This window comes from Rhinatrema bivittatum, chromosome 4 (genome assembly GCF_901001135.1).
Source record: "Rhinatrema bivittatum chromosome 4, aRhiBiv1.1, whole genome shotgun sequence".
Taxonomy (NCBI): Eukaryota; Metazoa; Chordata; class Amphibia; order Gymnophiona; family Rhinatrematidae; genus Rhinatrema; species Rhinatrema bivittatum.
The window spans coordinates 290,823,370-290,843,728 of NC_042618.1; the positions used below are offsets into that span (position 1 = coordinate 290,823,370).

General features: G+C 45.5%; 1 protein-coding gene across 3 annotated transcripts in view; it reads right to left on the reverse strand.

The window, feature by feature from the left end:
• RECQL (RecQ like helicase) overlaps positions 1 to 20,359 on the reverse strand; it is a 290,842-nt gene that overhangs the window by 71,421 nt on the left and 199,062 nt on the right. For all 3 annotated transcript variants that reach the window (XM_029600183.1, XM_029600182.1, XM_029600181.1), the window contains one exon: positions 12,826 to 12,964. In XM_029600183.1, coding sequence (XP_029456043.1) covers positions 12,826 to 12,964 — 139 coding nt within the window. The remainder of the gene's footprint in view (positions 1 to 12,825; positions 12,965 to 20,359) is intronic.

A 20,359-nucleotide genomic window follows, 5' to 3' on the forward strand; every position in this document is an offset into this window, starting at 1 on the left:
AGAAGCTCTGAGCCAGGTCAGAAGTTCTGAGCCAGGCCATTCTCCGGGCGCCGATGCCCACCGCGGCCACCCAGGCTGCTGTCTCAAAGATATCATAGGTGGAACGCACCTCATGCTTGCCACCTTCTAGACCCAGGACAATGGCCGAGAGTGCCTCTTGTTGCTGTTGAGGCAAGCCCTCTGCGAGGTCCTGGACCTGTTTCCAGAGGTTCTGGTTGTACTGGGTCATGTATAGCTGGTAGGCGGCAATACGGGTGACCAGCATAGCATCCTGAAAGACCTTCCTGCCCAAAGCATCAAGCTCCCTATGCTCTTGCCCCGGGGGGGGGGGGGGGGGGCAGAGGCGTGCATGCGGGAGCACCGGACCTTCTTCAGGGCAGACTCCATGACCACCAACTGGTGGGGGAGGTGTCGCATCTCAAACTCCATGGCTTGCTGCACCACATAGGTGGCATCAGCCTTTCTGTTGTCAGGGGAGACAGAAATAGGGTGCTTCCAGATACGGAGGAGGAGGTCCTTGAAGATGTCGTGGATGGGAACCGCCACGATCTCCTTCGGAGCATCGACGAACTGGAGTACTTCCAGCATGTTACGTTACGCTTCCTCCTCCATGAGCAACTGAAAGGGAATGGCTTCAGCCATGGCTCTGACAAATCCCGCAAAGGACAGATCCTCGGGGGGGGGGGGGGGGGGGGTGACCGGCGCTGTTCCTCCGGTGGGGAGGACTCTGAGAGGGGGTCGTCCGAATAATTGGAGGACGACTCCATGGAATCATTTCCACAAGTGTCGTAAGGCCCTTCCTCCTCACTAGGGCTAGCATGACGCAGGCGAGGCCCATGAGGGGCATCAGCCTTGGGCTCTGATGGCTTCGGAGGCCTTGAGGGCAAAACGGGAATCAATGGTTTCCCTGGCATTGAGGGGACCAGAGGCCGTGGGAGGCCAGAAGGACCCGACAGGGACTCAGGGAACCATGGTCTGGGAAACATGGTACCAGCCGTATCGTCCTCCTCTGAGGATCCGAATATCAAGATTGCTCCAGTGGGGGGCATCAGAGGCCGTTGGGGAACCGAAGGCCCCACGAGCACCAGTTGCATCGGTAAGGTGCCTAAAAGGATGTCCAGACGATCCAGCAGAGGTGCTAAAATTGACTGCGGAGGCTTGGGCACCGGTATGGGGGCTGGTGGCATGGGCGGCTCGATGCTTTGATGCACTTTGAGCACTGCGGATTGCACCCTGCAGTCCAGCTTCTCCTGAAAGTCTTGTGAGGCCAGGACTGATGGAGGGGGATGAGGTATCACCGGCTCTTCCTCAGGTCTCCAAGGTAGCATGGTGCCTGGCACCAATATCGGTGGGGAATGCCTGGGACTCCCAGGGACATCAGAGGATGGAGCCTCCGATGACCGGTGTCACTTCAGTGGCAGCACAGCAGTTGCCGGTGCCGCACCGGAACTGGAGCCATGACTTGACGGCAGCTGGTGGCGATGCTTGCGGGATCTCCCATGGTGCTCGGCCTGGTCTTTCCCCAGTGCCGAGGAGACGGAGGACCCCGATGTCTGGGAGAACGGTGAAAATACCAAGGATCTATCACCGTTCCTGCAATCCTTTGAAGAGCTAACGAGAGGAATAGAGAGAAGGGGATGTATCGAGAGGCTCCCAATGACCTCTCGACATCGATGGTTCCAACGCAGGAGTGGAAGCAGCAGACTTGGAAGAACCAAAAAGCTTCTCCATCTTATCAAGGCATGCCCGATGGCCTTTGGGAGTCATTTGGTCACACAGGCGACACCCATGGACGTCATGCAAGGCCCCCAGGCAGAGGTGGCAAACTTCATGCGGATCCGTGATGGACATGGTCAGAGGGCACTGGGGGCACAGACGAAAACCAGTCGATGCCATGAAAAAACACCCGGTGTACGGTCAATGACTGGCAGGAATCAACTGCAAAATTGAAAAAGGCAATAGTAACCTACCACACCGAGGAGGCACCAACTGCGAAGGGGGACCCGATGAGGAAAAACCAGGAAAAAGACCCGGATACTGTTGAGAAAAAATAAAAAATAGAGGAGCTCCACAAACCACAAGGCAACTGCACCTCGGAAAATAAGAGACTGAAGGGGGACATTGCCTGCACACATGGATAGTGGCATGTTGGGCATGCTCAGTGTGCTGGTCAAAGCTTATAGAAACTTTGACAAATGTTTTCCATGCCGGGCTCCATCGGATGATGTCACCCACAAGTAAGGACTATCATCCTGCATGTCCTAGAATGCAAATATTAGGACAGCACTAGCCCAAGTAAAACACAGTCATTCTGTCCTATAGCTTCATCATCCCTTAAGGAAAGGGCCTCAAATAAAAAAAAAAGAAAGAAAAAGTTTCATAGAGGAAGAGAGCGGCCATAGCCCCAAGGTGTCATGTTTTTCTCTAGGTGGGGTCAGGTATAGGCAGTGCTTTTCCTCAGGATATTATCTAACCATGGGTGAGGTACAGCCCTGTTATGTTAAAGGCTAGATGCATTTATGTAGTATTTATCACTGAGTGCCCCTTTTTGCAGGTCAAGAAATTATTCATCAGAGCTATTCCCTGCATATCCTATGCAAGCAGCACATCACATCCAATACACCTGACAGTCAGTACCCAGCAAGGAGGGCCATGTTTCACCTTTCCTTCCATGTCAGGAAGGAAGTTCAGAGGATGGATCACAGCCACCTATTCAGGACTGGAGATCAAAATAATCTCTGACCTGTCACAAAACAACTTAACTTGAAGAAAAAAAAAATTAAAGCCCTTAAGTACATGACTCAGAGTTAACATCCATTACCTCTTGGGTTTCCCTTTTTGTAAAAAAAACGGACAAATTCCCAGGAAGTGGAGTAGTAGTATAGTGGTTAGAATAGCCGGCTATAACCCAGGAAAACCAGGGTTTAAATCCCACTGTCACTCCTTGTGACCTTGGGCAAGTCACTTTGGGGTAGATTTTAAAAGAAGCGCGAGTGGTCTACATTTGTGCACGCTACCCGGCGCGCACAAATGAACGCCCGATTTTATAACATGCGCGCATCTTATAAAATCCAGGGTCAGTGCGCGCAAGGGGGTGCACAATTGTGCACCCTGCATGCGCTGAGCCGCGCTGCCTTCCTCCGTTCCCTACCCCCTCTCACCACCTTCCCTGGACTCAATGAGATGTTGTCAGCCGGCAGGTTTGGTGCCTGCTCAGCACTACTCTCCGCCACTTAAAGTTCACAGCCTGGGCAAAGAAAGACTTGATTTGAGGCTGAAGCAATTCAGGTAAAGGGGATGAAGATATTACCTCCCTTACCCTAGCTTTTTGTTTTGTATGAGGCATTATTGTAGAAGAAATAATTTTCTAGGCAGTCCAAGAATTAGAGCGTTCCTGCCCTGCTTCTCACCTAGCGGCCATCTTGCCTCTATGCCCGATTTTATAACATGCACGTGCAGAACGCGCGCATGTTATAAAATCCAGGGGCGGCGCACGCAAGGGGGTGCACAATTGTGCAACTTGCGCACGCCGAGCTGCGCAGCCTTCCTCCATTCCGCCCCCCACCTTCCCCTACCTAAACCCCTCCTTACCTTTGTCCTATAAGTTGCGCCTGCCTCCGGGCAGACGTAGATTGTGCGCGCCGGCCAACGGCTCCGGCCCCGCCCCCCAGACCGCCCCACTGACACCCTGCCCCTTTTTCAAAGCCCCGGGGCATACGCCCGTCCCAAGGCTCGGTGTGCACAGGTGCGGGTTTTCGGGGTTACGCATGTAACCCTTTGAAAATCCGCCCCTAATCCTTATACTTCACTTTCATGCAGCTCAAACACTGCTCTCTGCATCAATGGCGGGGGTAGAAGGAAATTAGAATAAAAAATGTTACCAATAAGGGCCCTGAACTCAGCGGTCGGAGTAACAGATAAGTATGAGAAAATAAGTGTGAAAGCTTGCTGGGCAGACTGGATGGGCCTATTGGTCTTCTTCTGCAGTCATTTCTATGTTTCTATGTAAATGTAGTGCTAATTGTCTTTTTTGAAGGCGTTTAACAAAAAGCCTCATGAGAGGCTCCTGAGAAAATTAAAAAGTCATGGGATAGAAGGCAATGTCCTATTGTGAATTGCGAACTGGTTAAAAAATAGGAAACAGAATAGGACTACATGGTCAGTTTTCTCAGTGAAGGTAAACAGTAGAGCACCTCAGAAATCTTTACTGGGACTGTTACATTTTAATATATTTATAAATGATTTGGAGAAGGGAACAACAAGTAAGTTGATCTAATTTGCAGTCAACACAAAATTATTCCGAGTAGTTAAATCACAAGTGGATTGTGAGAAACTGCAAGACGACCTTGTGAGACTGGGAGAATAAGCATCCAAACGGCAGTTGAACTTTAATGTGGACAAGTGCAAAGTGATGCACTATAGGGAAAAGTAATCCAAACATTACACAATGTTAGGTTCCATATTAGGAGTTGCACCCAGGAAAAGGATCTAGGTGTTGTCATGAAAATCCTCAGCTCTCTGAGCAGCAGCAGTCAAAAAAGGCAACAGAATATTTGGAATTATTAGGAAAGGAATGAAGAATGCATAATACCCCTTTATCACCCTACGGTATGACCACACCTAAAGTAGTGTGTGAAATTCTAGTTGCTGCATCTCAAAAAAGATATAGTTAGAACTGGAAAATGTACAGAGAAGAGCCAACAGAATGATAAAGTGAATGGAAAGGCTAAAAAGGTTAAGATTCTTGAGCTTGGAGAAGAAATGGCTAAGGGGAGATATGACAGAGATCAATAAAACCATGAGTAGAGTAGAACAGGTAACTGTGAATAAATTGTTCATTCTCAAAAATAAAAAGACTAGGGGACCTCCATGAAGTTACTAAGCAGCATATTTTAAACAAATCTGAGAAAATACTTTTTCACTTAATGCATAATTAAGTTCTGTAATTCATTGTCAGAGGATGTGGTAAAGGCAGATAATTTACAACTACTATAGTATGAGATGTTTGTATGGCTAGACTTAAAATTGTCTATGAAGGCCTAAATTACCATAGTCAATAAGTAGGCATTTGGGCAACTACATTTGCTTTGAGAAATGCGATCCTTTTTTCATCATACCTTGACATACTAGTGCAAAGAGTAGTAATAGCCCACATAGATTACTGTATATCAATCTATGATGTTCTATTCCAGAAGCAACTTTAAAGGTTGCAATGAGTACAGAACTTTGCAGCTAGACTGCTTACTAATTCTAGCTAAAGAGATCACATGACACTTGTGTTAGAAAAGTTACATTGGTTACCAGTTTACTATGACAACCAATTTAAACTATTTACATTCGTTTTGAAAACTCTGAATGGCCTTTGACTAGAATATTTAAGTAGCTCTGGGCAGGCTACCATGTAGGTGAGAAAAGGCCCTCTCTGGTTATTGAACTTACTGCCCAAAGAGATAAGACTGGATTAAGACTACCTTCAGTTCAGGCATGGATTCAAAACCTGGCTGTTCAGACAGGTTTCCAATATTATTGACTAGCCTTTTAGTTTATTAGAGAAGGCACCGTGAACTTGTTTCGCTCTGCCGCTTATAACATGGGACAAGCTGCGGGGAGCACTGGTAGAATAGCAGGGGGCGGGGGAGGAGTATGATGACGAATGGCAATAGCAACAATTTTAAAATGCTGCTTTGCGATTGGTCGGGAGAGTTTTGGCGGGCTTAGAAGCTAATAATGGCAGTCAGGAACCAGCAGCGAAGCAGAGCACAGATTTTCTGTTTTGCTCCGGTGCTGTTTTCTGGCTGACGCGATTAGGCTTTAGTTAGTGTCAGGTTTGCGACAGCTTGTGGATCGGAGGATGCGCAGGGCTCGAGCAAGGAATGCTGCCAAGCCACATGGGGCTGTCCCAGCGGAGAGTAGGAGGTCGGAAAACAGAGCAAGGTCCCCCGCCCCAGCCTCCGTCTGGAGCAGGCTGGTAAGTGTAGCTTCGGCGCCCCCGGGTGTTAGATTGCCGGTTCCTGCGGCCGACCGAGGGCCACCAAGGCGCATGAGTTCACACGGCCCACCCCCCTCCAGGCTGATTCGGGGGAGAGCGGCCACGCCCAGCGGGGGGAGGTGCCGCGGGAAGGCAGGTCCTGCCCGGCCTTCTATGCCCGGATCGGCCTCGTCCCGGCCGAATTGTACACAGTATTCAAGGTGCGGTCTCACCATGGAGCAATACAGAGGCATTATGACATTTTCCGTTTTATTCACCATTCCCTTTCTAATAATTCCCAACATTCTGTTTGCTTTTTTGACTGCCGCAGCACACTGAACCGACGATTTCAATGTGTTATCCACTATGACGCCTAGATCTCTTTCTTGGGTTGTAGCACCTAATATGGAACCCAATATTGTGTAATTATAGCATGGGTTATTTTTCCCTATGGGGCGGATTTTCAGAGCCCTGCTCGCCTAAATCCGCCTAAATCCGGGCGGATTTAGGCGAGCAGGGCCCTGCGCGCCGGTGCGCCTATGTTCAATAGGCCTACCGGCACGCGCAGACCCCGGGACTCGTGTAAGTCCCGGGGGTTTGGCGAGGGGAACGTGTCGGGGCCGGGCCCGGCCGTCGCAGCGTTTGGGGGGCGGGCCCGGGGGCGTGGCCACGCCCTCTGTACCTGCCCCCAGGTCGCGTCCCGGCGCGCTAGCGGCCCGCGGGGATTTACGTCTCCCTCTGGGAGGCGTAAATCCCCCGACAAAGGTAAGGGGGGGGGGCTTTAGACAGGGCCGGGCGGGTGGGTTAGGTAGGGGAAGGGAGGGGAGGGCAAAAGAAAGTTCCCTCCGAGGCCGCTCCGATTTCGGAGCGGCCTCGGAGGGAACGGGGGTAGGCTGCGCGGCTCGGCGCGCACCGGCTATACAGAATCGATAGCCTTGCGCGCGCCGATCCAGGATTTTAGCGGCTACGCGCGTATCTACTAAAATCCCGCGTACTTTTGCTTGCGCCTGATGCGCCAGCAAAAGTACGCCAATTCGCGCGGTTTGAAAATCTACCCCTATATGCATCACCTTGCACTTATCCACATTAAATTTCATCTGCCATTTGGATGCCCAATTTTCCAGTCTCACAAGGTCTTCCTGCAATTTATCACAATCTGCTTGTGATTTAACTACTCTGAACAATTTTGTGTCATCTGCAAATTTGATTATCTCACTCGTCGTATTTCTTTCCAGATCATTTATAAATATATTGAAAAGTAAGGGTCCCAATACAGATCCCTGAGGCACTCCACTGTCCACTCCCTTCCACTGAGAAAATTACCCATTTAATCCTACTCTCTGTTTCTTGTCTTTTAGCCAGTTTGCAATCCATGAAAGGACATCGCCACCTATCCCATGACTTTTTACTTTTTCTAGAAGCCTCTCATGAGGAACTTTGTCAAACGCCTTCTGAAAATCCAAGTATACTACATCTACCGGTTCACCTTTATCCACATGTTTATTAACTCCTTCAAAAAAGTGAAGCACATTTGTGAGGCAAGACTTGCCCTGGGTAAAGCCATGCTGACTTTGTTCCATTAAACCATGTCTTTCTATATGTTCTGTGATTTTGATGTTTAGAACACTTTCCACTATTTTTCCTGGCACTGAAGTCAGGCTAACCGGTCTGTAGTTTCCCGGATCGCCCCTGGAGCCCTTTTTAAATATTGGGGTTACATTTGCTATCTTCCAGTCTTCAGGTACAATGGATGATTTTAATGATAGGTTACAAATTTTTACAAACAGGTCTGAAATTTCATTTTTTAGTTCCTTCAGAACTCTGGGGTATATACCATCTGGTCCGGGTGATTTACTACTCTTCAGTTTGTCAATCAGGCCTACCACATCTTCTAGGTTCACCGTGATTTGATTCAGTCCATCTGAATCATTACCCATGAAAACCTTCTCCATTATGGGTACCTCCCCAACAGCCTCTTCAGTAAACACCGAAGCAAAGAAATCATTTAATCTTTCTGCGATGGCCTTATCTTCTCTAAGTGTCCCTTTAACCCCTCGATCATCTAACGGTCCAACTGACTCCCTCACAGGCTTTCTGCTTCGGATATATTTTAAAAAGTTTTTACTGTGAGTTTTTGCCTCTACAGCCAACTTCTTTTCAAATTCTCTCTTAGTCTGTCTTATCAATGTCTTACATTTAACTTGCTAATGTCATAATGCCTCTGTATCGCTCCATGGTAAGACTGCACCTTGAATACTGTGTACAGTTCTGGTCGCCGCATCTCAAAAAAGATATAATTGCGATGGAGAAGGTACAGAGAAGGGCTACCAAAATGATAAGGGGACTGGAACAGCTCCCCTATGAGGAAAGGCTAAAAAGGTTAGGAGTTTTCAGCTTGGAGAAGAGACGGCTGAGGGGGGATATGATAGGGGTGTTTAAAATCATGAGAGGTCTAGAACAGGTAGATGTGAATCGGTTATTTACTCTTTCGGATAATAGAAAGACTAGGGGGGCACTCCATGAAGTTAGCATGTGGCACATTTAAAACTAATCAGAGAAAGTTCTTTTTCACTCAACGCACAATTAAACTCTGGAATTTGTTGCCAGAGGATGTGGTTAGTGCAGTTAGTATAGTATAAGTTCTTGGAGGAGAAGTCCATTACCTGCTATTAATTAAGTTGACTTAGAAAATAGTCACTGCTATTACTAGCAATAGTAGCATGGAATAAACTTAGTTTTTGGGTACTTGCCAGGTTCTTATGGTCTGGATTGGCCACTGTTGGAAACAGGATGCTGGGCTTGATGGACCCTTGGTCTGACCCAGAATGGCATGTTCTTATTGCATATCAGCAAGTGTTAGTGGGTAAACAAGTGTGGGAGTAGCTTGCTTATTACGGAGGTTACTACCCAAACCAATTAGCTGGATACTTCACTTAGATACAGCTCCAGCACTGCTATCTACGATGGTGGGGTTGGAAGGGAAATAGAACCAAAAAAATTATTTAAAGGGACAAGAGTAACAGAAAAGTATGAAAAAAAAAAGTGTAAAACCTTGCTGGGCAGACTGGATGGACTGTTTGGTCTTCTTCTGCCGTCATTTCTATATTTCTATGTTAACATTTTGACCCGTAATGCCTTTCAAATAAGTTCCCACAGTTTGGTCAACTTGGTCTTGGGCAACCTGGACACCATTCTCTCAGAATGAAGTGGATTTCCAAGAAAACAAGTGACAGTTGTTGGGCCCCTCTGTCTTCTCTTGCATTAAAGGCACCTCCAGTTCCTTGGCTATTGCATGAAATTTGCTCAATAAGCATTCGCAAGTACCCTCGCCTGCAGGTCCCACAAATAGGAAGTCATCCAAATAATGGATCACATTCTTGGATTGTGTCGTATACTCAACCACCCACTGCAGGAAGGAACTGAAGAGCTCAAAGCATGAGCATGATACAGAGCAACCCATGGGCATGCATTTATCAAAATAGAATTGACTCTTGAATTGAAAACCTAGCAACAGGAAGCTGGATGGGTGTCTGTCTTGGCCATTAATGCTCCTTTTCCACACTCCCTCAGCAAAGCAATTGCACTATCAAATAATGCCTATTGCACTCTGCACTCCTCTTGTGGCAGGTGATTGTTCACTGATCCCCCGTGGGTGAATTTACCTGGCTCCTTTTTTGGCACTACTGCAAACAGCGAAAATATCATATCCCTAAAAAAAGGGGGGGGGGGGGGGGGGGGAGTGTCAGAGAATGGACCCGCCATTCTGTCCCGGGCCGATTCACATTCAATTTTTTGCTGTATGATATTGCTATGCTTCCTGACTGAGGGTGCGCATTGGAGGGGGAATTCCCACAGATCCTACCCTGATATGGAATAATACACCCTCCCTGGAATCCTTCCTATAACTTGCTCGCCGCCCACCTCCTAGGATAAAGATCTAACCATAACCACAAGCTGTAAAATCTTATCGGAGCTGCTGCCTTCTGAAAGATGGAGGATTCATCTGGGCTTACTAGAACTCCCTCCCGTGACCTTTTTGTGGCACTTAAAAGCCGGGTGTGCCCTGAAACAAGTCTAGCAAACATGTTTAAATTTACATTCTTGAAAATTACATGCTGATTTATTGAAACGCCAAACATTATTATTATTACCCGCTGTGCCGGTCCCTCAACCCAGCTACCCGCACTACCAGGCTTCATGATTGTCCTACCTCTTCCTCCTGCATCACTTGCCTTATTTATCTGTTTGAGCCACAGCTGATGTCCTGAGTGCCCCCATTACAAAGTGATTCTCCTTCATGTTATCCCTGAATTGCTCGTCATAGTTAAGCCATGCCCATCCCTCATACTCCTTGTATGCCTCCAGGATGGTGTCCGCATAACTTAACATTAGACCATACTGTGTTGGGTCATCCTACCAGAATAATCATCCTTTGGAATGTTTTTGTTCAATTAAGTATGCTTCTCGGAACTTTTATATCTGGCCCCCCCAACCACATCCCTCTTCCTGTCCTTCTTCCTACCATCTCTATTCCTCCACCCCTCCATTATCCTGAATATATCAATATATTTGCGCTTCTTAATTTTCTCTCTCAGCACCCTGGGCACACTTTCCCATAACTCTGATAATGTGGGCATGACTGGAGGCTCCCTGTTAGCGTCATCTGCCTCGCCCTCCCGCCATGTGGGACCACTGTCAAAGGAGTTGTTCACATCAGAAGTCTCCTACACACTGCTAGAGTTAGACCTGGAGCTATCTTTCTTCCTTCTCTTCCTTTTCTCCTTGCCCTTTTTCACCGGTGCCCCCTCCGTAGTTCCCAGCTTTGCTCTCTGCCTACTTGCCACTTGCTCACTCTCCAACTCACCCCTTACGACATTGGAACCTTTGACGACTGCCCCGCCTGCAGGTACAGCTAGTCCCAGGAAAATTCTCACCACACACCTTTTGCTCTGTCATATTAGCCTCTTGGGCACGACTGCATTTGTTGGAGCTCTGCTAGATTGTTGCATCAGTGCAGTGAGTACACTGAGACTTGCCACTGTCTCGCTCCCAGCTGCTGGACTGAGACACACTGAAACTCCTGTGTGCCACTGACAACTCCTGCCCCAAGCACCTGAATAGAAATACTGTCCGATTGCACCGTGGCCTGTGCCGGCCTCGGTGCTAATGCAGGAGGAAAATAAGAGTATGGCCTTTTGAGACCTGTATATCTGGGTTGTACCCACTGCAGAAGAAAACCCGCATTATTTCCCAACATATAGTTTGCTTAACCCGTATTACCCGGGTTCAAGCCTGCATGTATACTTGCCAAGGCACACAAGCAATCCATCCCATTCCTGGCCAGGCTGGTGCGTACCCCATCATTGCTGGTTGCTGAATTTCAGATGTTCTGAAGGGGTCAGGGGTCCCCGCCCCTTGGCCTGCTTGACTCTGCTGCACCCCTAATTCAGCACCTCTCTTGCTGACTGCCGCTATCGGCAGACTGGCAGTTAAGAAGGAGCCATCACCCGACTGCTGACATTGGCTCCAAATTTGCCTGTGCTGACCTGCTGTGCTAGTAAAGTAGGTTGTCCCGGAGCCCGCCTGCCCGCTGCTGCTCTGGGCTGCTGACTCCTGAAAAATAGGAAGGGACAGCGCTCCCTGTTCCAGCATCTGTTGTTCAGTATGTGCTGGAGGCAATGGCCCTCTAACCCCTGCCTCCTGGATTTCCACGGCCACTGTACCCATTGCCGCTGCACATTCCTGCCCTGGCCCACCATCTTCAACAGGCCTGTTCTGACGGTCTTCTCTCGTGCTGCCTCGTCCTTGAGCTTTGCATTTTGCCCCGTGTTTTTTGCTTTCCCTCTGAACTGACCACCGAGTTTCCCTCCATTTCCTTCTCAAGGGCCATGCACCGAGCACCAGAACGCAGCTGCCTTGTCTTCCCCCGTGCTTCCATCGTGTGACAGTATTGGGTTCCTTTAACCTCCCTTTTTTTTTTAAACTTTATTCAATGCCCCCAAAACAGTCACCTCTTATTTTTCTGCGCGGGCCCTTTTTGTCCACAAACTGGGTTCGACGGGGGGATTCACCTCCAAACTGCCTGTTCTGCTGCCAGCCACCATGTGAGCCTCCTCCTAGGTGCCTATGGGCCTCAGTAAAATGACCAACTGGTTCGCTTGGCTGCCACACCAATAACCTCCTCCACGACCCCTCCTGACCCTCTTGGCGCTGACCCGCTGGGCTCCTGCCGCCACATGGGCCTCCTGTGCTGTACCACTAAGGTACTCCAAATGATCGCCGGCTAACGCTCCTCGATCAACCACTCCTAGATTTTTGTTGCTGGCAAATGGGGGAACTTTCTTGAAGCTGCAGCTATATATGGGGCTGTGACCTCATCAAACAGTGCCTGCGACACCACAGTGACATCAGTCTGCTGACTGAAACACCACGGGACACCTCTGGATACTTATACCATTAAGTTCCCCATGGCTCCCTTGCTCTACCCATGTCCCGGGTAGTGCTGGGAGCTGTGTGCTCCCGGTGCCCTGTTATTTGTGTGGCCCCGGGCACCAGATCTAGGACTTTGCATTAAGTTCTATTATCAAAGCAGGACTTAAACTGTGAAGAAAAAAGATGGAGAACTTACCAGAAGGGTAGCATCTATTTAACGGTTCATATTACAATAGGTATATTTTAGATTAGATGTTTCACATGATGTTTTCAAGTGTCTTAGGTCATATTTGAGCAATTTTCTTACTTACCAGACAAATAACTTTTAGTTAATATAAAGCTCAGCAACAAAAGCCACAACATATGGAATGCTTACAAATGTAACAGGCAGTCTACAGAAGTAAAACAAACATGGATTAACATACCTATTTTGATTCAGGCAGTAGGACACCATTTCATACAACTTCTTTTGCCCCACATTCTCCATTACTACCATTGCGCTTATTCTGAATATATCACCAAAACCATAATACAAAATGCAGTCAGCTTTCTGATCATCCCGACCTAGAAATATATAAAAAATATTTTAGACTTAATATTAAAAATAAAGATCTGTGAATAAGATGGTAAAACTAAGTTGTTTACCGAGAGCACCATGGAAAACGGAATAAGCAGCCACACAAATGGGCGACATCTGATGGCACCAATGCAGAGCAACTTCTACAGGCATATGTAGGACTTCCAGTGTAGCCGCCGCTGCACGGAGCCCCTCAGTCTTAGAGGAATCTTTAAAAGAAACCAACTCCAAGGGAAAATGGGAGAGCATGCATGGTTGATTACCTTGCTGTCCATGGAAAGCACCTGTTACAGATGAGCAATTACACTTTCTCAAAAATAAATAAATAAATAAATAAAGCAGCAGTAATCAGCCGTACAAGAAGGACCTACAGGATAAAGTTTACCTTAAAACAATAAATAAGCCATAGAAATGACGGCAGAAGAAGACCAAATGGCCCATCCAGTCTGCCCCGCAAGCTTTCACACTTTTTTTTCTCATACTTATCTGTTACTCTTGGCCTTTAGTAACCTTTTGTTTCTATTTCCCTTCCACTCCCCCATTAATGTAACCTTTTGGTTCTATTTCCCTTTCCACCCCCGCCATTAATGAAGAGAGCAGTGCTGGAACTGCTTCTAAGTGATGTATCTAGCTTAATTTGTTAGGGGTAGTAACCGCCACAGTAAGCAAGCTACTACCACACTTATTTGTTTACGCAGCCTGTGCAATTCAGTCCTTGTTGGTTATCTGAATATAAATCCACTTTTCTTCACACCCCCTGCCGTTGAAGCAGAGAGCTACTCTGGATATGTATTGATAGTGAAGTATCAGGCTTAATTGATTCAGGGTAGTAACCGCAGTAACAAGCAAGCTACACCCATGCTTATTTGTTTACCCAGACTGTGTAATTCAGTCCTTGTTGGTTGTTGTCTGAATATAAAATCATCTTTTCTTCATTTCCCCCTGCCGTTGAAGCAGAGAGCTACACTGGATAAGCATTAAAAGTGAAGTATCAGGCATGTTTGGTTTGGCATAGTATCTGCCGTAACAAGCAAGCTACTCCCCGCTTTTTTGTGAATTCAAATCCTTTATTCCACATTTCCTCTTGCCGTTGAAGCATAGAGCACTGTCAGAGTTGCATAAACCGTGTGTATGTCTATTGAATAAGGATATTATCTCCAGGTAGTAGCCGTCTTTCCCGCAAGCCACCCTCTCTTCATCACATCCTCTAGACTTTATGGATCCACAGTGTTTATCCCACGCCCCTTTGAAGTCCTTCACAGTTTTGGTCTTCACCACTTCCTCCGGAAGGGCGTTCCAGGCATCCACCACCCTCTCCGTGAAGAAATACTTCCTGACATTGGTTCTGAGCCTTCCTCCTTAGAGCTTCAAATCGTGACCCCTGGTTCTGTTGATATTTTTTTTCCCAACGGAAAAGGTTTGTCATTGTCTTTGGATCATTAAAACCTTTCAAGTATCTGAAAGTCTGTCAGACTTTTTATTTTATTTACCTGTGCTTTAATGTAATAGAGCTATTTGTCAATAGAGCTATTTGTGTTCAATGGATGGTGAACATGTTTTTGTGGGAAAACCAATATTCGGATTTTTATTTAATGGAGACAAACTGAAATAATAATAATGGGCCACAGACACTCCAAAATAATAAAAATGGGCCCTAGGGAGGATGGAGTTGGGTTCTGGCTTTCAAAGAGACCCTGGAAGACTGACTGATCAAATCTTCTATTATGTGTGACCAATATTCAGGGTTAGCCAGATAAATTTTAGCCATACCATCAGAATGCTCTCATGCTAGCTCTTTTTATTCAGCTAAATATTAAGCTGAGTAATGACATAACCAGATAAAATTTAGCTGGTAAATGGGGGTAAATGTTTAAATGCCATATTTTGTCTTGCTAACCTCTGTTTAAGAAAAATTGAGATTCAATTTTTTCAATTTATATAAATCATATAAGAAATATATCTTATGAGAGATTCAATTTTTAACTTGCTTACCATATAAGATACATAACTCAAATACTTATGTATGACTGAAATCTGAAGAGATCTCACTACTCAGTTTGCTTATGCAGTTTTAAAACTGTACATTTATCCTGAAAAAAACCTTAATTTTCTGTGTAGACTAAGCTTGCACAAAAATAAATTATGCAAACAAATTGTACAACTTGCACAAATAATCCTTAATGACTTTTCCCATAAGGCTTAAAGCTGGCCCTTTGTTGCTTAGTAGTCAATGTACCCCTGATCCTTTTGTGTTGCAACGGGCAAATTTCTCAGGATATTTAGTATCTGCTAAATAGGAACTGCTGTAAAAGGATCTAGCCATGCAATATTCAAAGTAGGGCAAAAAGATATGCCACACAACTCAAAAAAATAAATTCAGGGCACTTAATGGGCAGAGCAACCATAGATGCTGCATTAACACCCGCCACTTTGCCCACAAAGGATTATTTGCCCACACAATTACATCTTTTTTTATTCACCTCCCAGAACTCTCAACACCAAATATATTTACTTCAGCTTATGGAAAGAAGTATTTCTGGAAGGTCCCCTTCTCCAGCTGCATTACTTCCATTATACTCTATATAAGTGATTCAGGTGCTGCTCTTACCCCTCTCATCACATTTTTAGTGTGTCCTCTCAGTGGTTCTCAACCTTTTTCTCATTATGACACACCTGATAGACCACGCTTACATGTGTGACACAATGCTCATTACAATTCACGGCGGAAATAAAAAATAAAGACCCAGTATTATTTTTATTGTTAAGAATGACACAAGGGAAAGATACATACACTGTCTGAACAGAAATTGCATAAATAGTAAACATCCCATACCAAAACAGCACCAATTTCCAGTACTCAAACAGTAAACTTAAGAAAAGGCAACACTGAAAATATTACACCAGGCCTTAAGACATCAATACACCTCCTATTAGGAAAACGGAACAAGCCAGGCTACTATAGAGCCCTACACAGAAACTACACACCAGCAGAAAACCTCACCTGAATCACATGTGCTGACCCTCACCTAACAAAGAATAAAGAGACCTAAACACATAACTAGAAGCATGCATACAAAAACTGAATAGGAAACTGCAACAAGCCAGGGTCTCTGTATGTAGTGTAACAAAGGAAAAAGAGAAACATCACCAGTTCTTATAAAACAAATCAAGAAATATAAAATCAATAGCAGCAAAACCATACTAACAAAAAGACCAGATTATTTTGAAACAGCTGATGAATGGAATATCCAATAATTAAAAACTCGTATCAAACATTTCTAGATACCAATAAAATATTTCAAAATAGCAGCCACAAAGGCCCAATAATGAAAAATAAGGATACAAAAAAATGTTTTGCTCTGCATATCTGGGAACGTTTGATATCCAGGTGCCCTGAGATTGTTTTGAATTAGCAGGAGGGATAGTTTGCTTGCAACTTTCTTCTCTCTCTCTCTCTCACACTGGCTCTCAATCACTTAAATATCACTTATATAAGCTCTTAATTACACATTTACACATATGCTGTCTGTCTTTTCATGCTTACACATACAGGCCTTCAATTGCATACATACATGCTATCTTTTTCTGTCACACACAGGCTCTCAATCGCATGTTCACATGCTCCCTCACCTAAACCAGCTCTCAATCACACACGGACACACATGGTCTCTCTTTTACTTATACACACAGGCTCTTAATCATACATACACATGATCTCTCTCACACATGCATACTCTTTCACACAAACAGGTTTTCAATCACAAACTTACACATACAGGTTCTCAGTCATACACTTCCATTCATGCTCTCTCTCACACACAGGCTTTCAATCACACACTACAGGCCTCAATCATTCACATACATGCTGTCTCACTCACACACACAGCACCTCAAACACATATGCTTGCTCATTCACTCACTCTCCCCCCCCCCCCCGAACTAGCGACAGCAGTAGCCTCCTCCACTTCCAACCCTAAAGGCAGCAGCAACCTCCTTCACTTTCAGCCCTCGCGGAGAAAGGAGTCCCATCGGCCGCGGGGGTTGACATTGTTCTTCATTTTTCTCCAAGATGCACTGCTCATTCCTTAGGCCGCGCCTCTCTTCTCTTCTTCGGGCCAATGCTGCCCGCACTAGCATGGTCTCTTCTTCCTTTGCACGCCCCCGCTGCTTGTCACTTTCTCTTCTGGGCCGTGGGGGGGGGGGGGGGCGGGAAGCGGGAAGAAGAGGACATGCTGGTGCCACTGACTCCAGCTGTCCTGCTGCGTTCCACCCGGGCTATCAGCGTTTTAAGCCCGGGTGGAGGACCTATTTTGCTTGGGTAGGGGGAGCAGCTGGGTCAGCGGGGGACCGGGAAGTATGATGACACACCTGCATGTGCTTGGCGACATACCAGTTGAGAACCACTACTCTAGCGGATCCTCCTCTACTGCTGTCCCCTCTGTCAACTGGTATGCCTCAGGGTTCTGTCCTAGGCCCTCTTCTCTCTGTATACTAATTCCCTAAGTGCTATGATCTCTTTTAATGGATTTCAATACCATTTTTATGTTGTTGATTCCCAGATTTACATCTCTAAACCAGAAATTTCATCAATCTAGTCCCAAATCTCAGCTTGCTTGTTTGACATGTCTCACGATCGCCTGGATGTCCCACCACACAAAGCTCCTTATCTTCCCTCTAAACCCACTTCCCCACTTCCTCCTTTCTCTATTTCTGTCTATAACACTGTAATCCTCCCAGTCCCTTCAGCCCGTATCCTTGGAGTCATCTTTATTTCCTCTCTCCCTCCTCTACACGTATCCAAACACTGCTAAAATGTGTTGTCTCTTTCTCTATATCACCACCAAAATCCATCCCTTCCTTTCTGAATACATTACCAGAACCCTTATCCACTCTCTCAAAACCTCCTGCTTAGATTACTGTAACCTGCTCCTCACAGGACTCTAGTGAACCATCTATCTCCATTTCAATCTTTCCAAAATTCAGCTGTGTGACTTACCTTTCATCAAAGTTGCAACTCCCTTTTAACCCCTCTTCTCAAGTCACTACATTGGCTCCCTATCCATTTCTGCATACAGTTCAAGCTCCTCTTACTCCCCTACAAGAGCCTCAACTCTGCAGCTGTCTCTTCTATCCCCCTATATCTCTCCTTGTGCACTCTGCTCATCAGGCAAATCATGCCTATCTATGCCCTTCTCCTCTAGCAACAATTCCTGACTCTGCTTTCTTTCTGGCTGTACTGTTTGATTGGAACAGACTTCTTGAGTTGGTGCATCATGCTGCCTCTCTTGCCTTATTTAAATCCAATCTAAAAACCCACTTTTTTGAAGATGCTTTTAAATCTTAACCCTTGATTATCCCCTCTTACAGCCTTATTAATTTTTAACAATTTTCTTAATAAAAGAAATTCCCCAAGTCTTTTAGATTATAAACTCTGAGAAGAGACTGCCTCTTATATGTTTTTCGTACAGTACTGTATATGCCGAGTAGCGCTATTAAAATGATAATTAGTAGAAATAGTATGCTTCAAGTCAGCATCCAAGCAGACATTGAAGTAAATGTGTGGACCAAACTCTACATCACAGCCTTGAAAACCTCCTCAATGAAGGCCAATCTCAGATGGGTTACTATTGCTGCCATGGTCCTAACATTATGAAACAAAACATCCCTTTTCAGAATCAGGCCTCTTGAGTATAACTGAAGGATATGCAAGCTGCTATCTAATTAGATAATGTTAGTTTTGTTATAGCAATCCCAGATTGTTGGTGTCAAAGAAAACAAAAAGCTTAGTGAACATTTTATGGGCTTTAATCTGTTCTAAGTAGAAGTTTACAATCTAACCTGTGTGAGCTTGTTAACCTCTATGAATGTGGATAAGTGCAAGGTGATGCATATAGGGAAAAATAACCCATTCTATAGTTACACAATGTTAGGTTCCATATTAGGAGCTACCACCCAAGAAAGAGATCTAGGCGTCATAGTGGATAACACATTGAAATCGGTTCAGTGTGCTGCGGCAGTCAAAAAAGCAAAAGAATGTTGAGAATTATTAGAAAGGGAATGGTGAATAAAACGGAAAATGTCATAATGCCTCTGTATTGCTCCATGATGAGACCACACCTTGAATACTGTGTACAATTCTGGTTGCCGCATCTCAAAAAAGATATACTTGCGATGGAGAAGGTACAGAGAAGGGCGACCAAAATGATAAAGGGAATGGAACAGCTCTCCTATGAGGAAAGACTAAAGAGGTTAGGACTTTTCAGCTTGGAGAAGAGATGGCTGAGGGGGGATATGATAGAGGTGTTTAAAATCATGAGATGTCTAGAACGGGTAGATGTGAATCGGATAGTTACTCTTTCAGATAATAGAAAGACTAGGGGGCACTCCATGAAGTTAGCATGAGGTACATTTAAAACTAATTGGAGAAAGTTCTTTTTCACTCAATGCACAATTAAACTCTAGAATTTGTTGCCAGAGGATGTGGTTAGTTCAGTTAGTATAGCTGTGTTTAAAAAAGGATTGGATAAGTTCTTGGAGGAGTAGTCCATTACCTACTATTAATTAAGTTGACTTAGAAAATAGCCACTGCTATTACCGGCAACAGTAACATGGAATAGACTTAGTTTTTGGGTGCTTGCCAGGTTCTTGTGGCCTGGATTGGCCACTGTTGGAAACAGGATGCTGGGCTTAATGGACTCTTGGTCTGACCCAGTATGGCATGTTCTTATGTTCTTAACATGTAACCTGGCGAAAAATGTTGGCAGAACAATTGACTTTTTAAGGTGGAATATTTACATCCTCTTAGGCGGCATCACCCTATTACGATAAAGCTTAGTATAAGCCAGTAAAGCCTGAAGCTTACTGGACTGGGCTGAAATGACTACTATACAAAATATGACATTTCAGGTCAGTTACTTTAGCTCTCAGAAGGCCAAAGGTTCAAAGGAGATTTTCCTCAGCTACGTAAGAACCATGCTGAGGTCCCATGACACAATAAGTGGCTAGATCGAAGGCGTCAATTGAAGCAAGCTCCACATAGATCTGAAAACTAAGGGCTGCACAGAGTTTGAGTTTCCATCTACATGCTGATGGTAAGCATCACTTGCATGCAGGTAAACGTAATAGACCTGGTTTTGAAGTCTGATGCTGAAAAATGTAAAAAGGTATTCAAGCAGTTTTTGTGTGGGAAAAGAAAAGGAATCTCCGATCTTGCCCGCATACCAGATAGCAAACCTCCTCCTCTTCAATCCATATTATTTTTTTTCAGGTAGATTCCTTCCTAGAAACCAGAATAACCTGATACACTTCACTGCAGGAAGACAGCAGGTTGTCAGTCTTCACATATGGGCGACATCATCCAATGGAGCCTAGCACAGAAAACT